We start from the raw sequence: 6000 nt of genomic DNA, 5'->3' as shown, positions 1-6000 counted from the left end.
GAGTCAAAAATCACAGGGGACTGGTGATGTCCAGGACGGAGGAATGTTACTAGGGCTCACAGTCTTAGAAATCTACCAGGCAAGTCTATGAGCTGAAATGGTCTACTTGGCCACATAGCTCATTACCTGCCCATATCATATTTTCACTTTATAAAAAGCTAGCTAGCTAATCTATTTACTAACGGCATGTAAAGGTGCTAAGAAGCATTATCCCAAGAGAGTGACCAGCCATCCCGATTTGGCTGGGATGGAGGGGTTTTCCAGGACCACAGGACTTTCAGAGCTAAAACTCAGCAACGTCTCAGGCAAACTGGGATGTTTTTGGTCACCCAAGGTGAACCTAAGTCTCTTTGTCTCCAATAAAAAAATGCAGAAAAATATCTCTGGTATAATGTTTATTTAAATAGTAATCTTAAAAAGGTTTTATACAAATCATATAAACACAGTTTGACATTGTTGTTTATTTTTTACATTGAAGAATCACAGTAAAAGCTCTCAAGTTCCCTTGATCTGGCTCAGCCAGTGGATGGTCAAATACCTTTAACAGCTAACCTTGGAAAAGTTAACCTCATGTGTGACAGTTTAACTTTTCCCCTTGTTTTCTTGCCATTCATGCTCATTCCTCGGACCCTCATTCCTGTCAACTCCCCATGCCCACACCTAAGAGAGGAAGCAGCCCTGTGGTCCTGTTGACCGCCTAGTCCGGGAGAGCGCGGAGGTAATGTGTCATTCAGTACAAGGCATAAAAGGAGATCAATACTGTGAGTTGGGTTTCCCAGGGGGAAGGAGTCAAGGAGATGGGTCGGTGAGCCTACCTGCAGATAGCAACAACAAATGCACCAGGGTGTCCCCTGGCCAGGTTATAATTGGGGTCCTGTCTTACAACAGAACAGCCTCCAGGGCTGGTGAGGTATCTACATGTAGCTCTGGCTGGCCTGCTTTTGTTTAGCATCCGGAGCCCACTCAAGGGCTCAAACCAGCCAATGGTGAATATGGATATAGGACATTAGAGGGATGCAGGTTGAGTTGTACATAACTGAGAGGTGAACTGCGGGTCGGAGACAAGGCTGGTCTTTGGGGAGTTGATGAACGGCCCACGGGACTTGAGAAGGCCAGGGCCCTCAGTGTCAACTTTTGAACTCTCTTCTTCTGCAGGTTAACTCTGGAAACCCTTGGACGTGCTAACTTCTGGAACACTGAGTTACACGGGAAGGCGAAGAGGAAGTGGGCTAATTAAGAACTTACTTCTGCCACACACTCAGCTCAGGAGGGCCTGAAGCTAAGGCCTTGGGCTTGACAGCTTCACTTGTCACCTCTAACTACCACTGTGCCAACGAGTGCCAAGATCAGCAGTGACACTCGGGCCTAGGTCAAAGTCACAACACCACCACTGAGTCCCACGTGACCATTCACATACACAGTAGATACAGAGAACTCAAAGACTGGCAAAGACACACACACATAGGAATAAATAGCTGTTGGTATGAACTCTCCCTCTCTTCACACAGAACACTGTGACATTACCATTTGAACTAGCATTTTCATAAGTTAACATCGAAAGGAACCAGCCGGTCCCATTCACCCTTCCCCTTTCACCTGGGTATGAGACAAATGACATCGTGGGTGACCATAGCAGCAAAAAATGGTCTGACAGTTCACCACTGATTCACAATAGGCTGGGCATACTGTTTGGGTTTCAAATGTATTTCCAGCACACAGGCAAGCTGTAGGCGTTACTACAAAATCAAGATTTGGATCCTGGCGTGGACAATCTTCTCCTTCACACAGTTTCATGCGATTCCAGATGCCTCCCCTTCTAGAGCAGTTGAGAGTCATCTAGGGCTATGATTACCACTCGGGTGGCAGGCCTTACTCCATCCATAGGATGAGTGGTGTGGGGGAAGCTGGGTGTGGAGCCACTGGGTGAGGGAAGAGGAATAGAGGAATGCCTTAACTCGTATGGTATTCACTGATTTCTACATAGAAGGAAAATACATTTTTTTCTTCATTTTTCAAGGCACTTAATAAAAAAAAAATACATAAATTGGTGTGTGTGTGGGTGGGTGTATGTAAGAACACAGGTCTCTCTGGGGTTGAAGCAGCATTAGCATTTTGGTCCACAGGGCGTGCAGACTTTTGGTTAGAAGCAGCTCTCAGGCATTGCAGTGCTGCTGATGCTTCTGAAAGGTGGAGGTGGTGGCTGTCACCCCAAGGAGAAGTCTGTGTTTACTAGCCTAACAGAGACGGATGTATCAGAATGTCTTTTCCAGTCCTCTCAGTCTTTGCGATCACATGACCACAGACGATGGACTTCTTTTTCTCTCTCCACTGTTCTCTTCCTTTCCCGTCAGTTGTCACTAGTGATGTCTCACTGATGGACAAACATACTGATAGCTTATATTTCCCCCGCCCCATCTCAGAGAATGTCAAACAATGCTGTTTCCTGGGGCTTAAGAGACCTGACAGTGAGCGTGTATGCATGGGTGTACATGTGTGTGCATGCTTGTATGTGTGTGTGCGTGTGGGGCACGTGTGTATGCTTTAGAAGAACAAGGACGAAGGAAAAGAAAAAGCAAAACCACCACCAGAGGCCCCACAAAGTAGCCTCACAGCCACACGTTCTGGGTCTAGACTGAATGAATGGCTCCTATTCACAAAGCACGTTAAGGCTTGTCCGCTTCTAACATGGAGGCGCTTCTACGGATTTTGACGTGTGAAGTTTTCTTTCTGGTTCGTTTTAAATCGCATATAAGAAAGAGCTGTTCATGCTGACCCTAAAATGGCAATTTTCCCCTGGATAAAAAAAGTTAAAGGCAACAACATCCTACCGAAATGCTAGGACTGGAAACGGCAGCTTGTCAAGTTGGCTGGCAGAAGCTATAGCACAGCAAATCCCGGAAGTCATGAGACGATCGGAGGGTGGGATAAACTGGACGGCTTTTTGGGGGAATTTATTTTCTAAAGATGGAGAGTCTGAAAAGACTCTTTGCTTTCCAAGCGTTGATTAGGAAGAAAAAGCAGAGATTACTGATCACCACTCTGCTCTATTCTGGAAAAGTCATTCTCTTCTGCCTCTTTGAGTTGCTCACAGACCAAAGAAATAAAACAGAATTAGTAACAAACTCACAAACAAAATAGAACTGTGACCACCAAAGAGATGAGCACCCATTCTTGTCCCAGCAAATGATTCAGCCACGTGGTCTCAGGTGGGTCCCAACCCCCTGAAAGACTGCATTTCCCTGCTTCCCTCGACTCGCCTGTTCTGTCCACACCTTCAGTATTCTGGATCGGTTGGATCGAGATTATGGCATTCAGTTTCCAAAGGGAAAAAAAATTGTCATTTCCACTAGCCCCTCTTGCTGGAATGAAATGTCAGGTGCGATTTGGGTGCAATCTGTCAGGCCTCTGAGCAGCACTTCTGGTGGTTCATCTTGACCTTGTGCTTGAGGCCGTCGTAGAGCTCGAAGTTGTAGTTCTCCAGCGTGGTGCAGCTGCGGGAGCTCAGGCCAGAGTAGGAACAGGTGCAGTAGAGCAGAAGCCCCGCACATGTGGCCCCGAGGAGGACGCCCAGCGAGCTCATGGCAATGATGGTGATGAGAATGGGGTCTAGAGTGTAAAGCCAACTCTTCTCTTTGTCAGCCAGAGGGGCCCCAGACCCGGAGGTTGGGGAAGAAGAGTTGCTCCAGTCCACTTCGTAGTCATCTAGGATGTAAAGGACACAAGAGACTGCAGACACTGCTTCTTTTAGAAATAACTGAGACTCCCCCCATCCCAGTTCAGAGGTTTTTCAGAACCTGAGGCTGAGCTGTTCGACACTGGTACTATACTGAAAGTGAAAGTCGCTCAGTTGTGTCTGACTCTTTGTGACTCCATGGACTATACAGTCCACGGAATTCTCCAGGCCAGAATACTGGAGTGGGTAGCCTTTCCCTTCTTCAGGGGATCTTCCCAACCCAGGGATAAAACCCAGGTCTCTTGCATTGCAGGCGGATTCTTTACCCGCTGAGCCAAAAGGGAAGCCCTGCTTGGCTTCAAAACCCAGCCCCACCTTGTCCTAGCTGTGTAACCTTGGGCAAGTTATTTGGTTTCTCTTTGCCTCAGTTCATTCATCTGTGAAATGGCACTACTAATAACCTCACAGGGTTGTTAGGAGGTTTGAATGAATTAACATTTGCACAGTGCTTGGTGTCCAGCACAAAGTAAGTATGGTCTAAGTATCTGATACTTAAACAGTCTGAGTCAGAGTAAGTGAGCTTAGATTTTCACAGGGTGCCTTTAGAGCTCTTGGAATGGCCCTCTGTTCTGTACACCCTTCTTCCTTTGTCTCCTTACCCCTTGTCTCCTTACCTCCAGCTGCTTCATGTTAAATCAAAGAACAGGCTGAGACTATTTCAACATGACAAGTTCTCCAATTTGGCATTCCTGGCCACCCAAGCAGTAGATTTTTTTTTTTTTTTTTGATCCACCAGGCCTCACGACCTAAACTTTACCTTACTGCTATGTGTTACAGATTCAGATGTTGAATTCTGACCCCTAGTACCTCACAATGTGACCTTACCTTGAGGATAGGTCTTTACTGAGGTAGTCAAGTTAACATGAGGTCCTTAGGATGGGCCCTAATCTAGTATGACCAGTGTCCTTGTAAAAAGGGGAAATCTGGAGACAGATACAGGTGGGAGAATACCATGGAAACATGTAGATGGCCATTTACAAGCCAAGGAAAAAGGTTTGGTCCACATCCTTCCCTCACAGGCCACAGAAGAAGCCAGCCCTGTGGGTACCTTGATCTTGGACTTCTAGCCTCCAGAACGGTGAGAAAATAAATTTCTGTTGTTTAATCCACCCAGTTTGCAGTATTTTATCATGGCCACTCAAGCAAACTAATGTATTTCTGTAGCGTGATCAAGGCATGACCACATCTCTGGCAAATTTTGTGGGATTTCCTAATAATCCCATGAAGAAGGCAGGGTGATACTATAATTTGAAAAAAATAGATGAGGAACTGAGGCTTTGAGAAATTAAGTGATTAGGTAACTCACTCAAGTGCCCAGAGTTAGCAAAGAGTTAAACTAGGACTAGAAATCAGGCTTTCTGCATCCTCATCTTTTACTCTTTCTACCCCATCTAGGGCTTCTGCTGCTTGATCTATCACAGCCTTTCTGTGAAGGCCAGTTGTGCAGCTTTGCCCATAAAAGGAACGTTAGACCAGGCTTTGCAGGGGGAGTCTGCATTCAGTTAACAAGGTGCTGTTTGGGTTAGTCACTCTGTTTCTATAACTACACTTGAAGTGTTTGATTAAGGTCAAGTTAAAAAAAGCAGCTCTATAAACTGCTCTTCTTAAAGGCATCAGTCTTGGTCTAAAGCTGCTCTTTGAGGCGAACCTTAGTGATCTCTCTTGGAGATCAACTCCGGTTCTCAGAGACGCCTAGAGAGACCTGTGCTCCTCTGAGTGAAGGAAAGATATTACATCTGGGTGTTTGCTCAGCGCCCCTCCAGTCAGGACTCCTGCTTCAGCCTCATGGAATATGTGTATTTGAAGTAGGAAAACAGAGCTTGGAATAAGTATGAAAAATGAGATAGGTAGTGTGGATGAGACCTAAATCCTGCAACGAGCCCCACCTTGGTTCCTGAAAGCCATGGAGTCAGAAATCTCAGCAGGCCTGAAGGAATGTTCACACTGACAGTTATCCACTAAGCCCTTTTTGGAAGTAGGTCAATGGGTTCAAGCAGTGACATGTATAGAGGAGCCTGGCTTTCACTTCTAAAGGGTTTATTCAGATTTGAAGTTCATCGGTGTCAAAAGTTGCCCCAAGTAGGGGACCTATTTCAGATTAGGCAGAGGAAGCTCAATAAACTTTCTAACTCTGTAAATTTGACTTTGATAGAGAAATTGATGGCTTCTTCATTCCTCTCTGGATTCTTGTCACATATTTCTGGCTGATAGTTCTGAATTCTGGCCCTCCTATACCCTGGGCATTATTTTTGTTGATAGCTTTATAG

General features: G+C 45.8%; 1 protein-coding gene across 2 annotated transcripts in view; it reads right to left on the bottom strand.

The window, feature by feature from the left end:
- Positions 1-378: 378 nt before the first annotated feature.
- NRP2 (neuropilin 2) overlaps positions 379-6000 on the bottom strand; it is a 120174-nt gene continuing 114552 nt past the window's right edge. For both annotated transcript variants that reach the window (XM_019975603.2, XM_019975610.2), the window contains exon 17: positions 379-3702. In XM_019975603.2, the coding sequence (XP_019831162.2) occupies positions 3398-3702 (305 nt within the window). In that variant the 3' untranslated portion in view covers positions 379-3397. The remainder of the gene's footprint in view (positions 3703-6000) is intronic.

This window comes from Bos indicus, chromosome 2 (assembly GCF_029378745.1).
Source record: "Bos indicus isolate NIAB-ARS_2022 breed Sahiwal x Tharparkar chromosome 2, NIAB-ARS_B.indTharparkar_mat_pri_1.0, whole genome shotgun sequence".
Taxonomy (NCBI): domain Eukaryota; kingdom Metazoa; phylum Chordata; class Mammalia; order Artiodactyla; family Bovidae; genus Bos; species Bos indicus.
The sequence above is the reverse complement of the archived record's forward strand: the minus strand, read 5'-3'. Positions and strand labels throughout refer to the sequence as shown.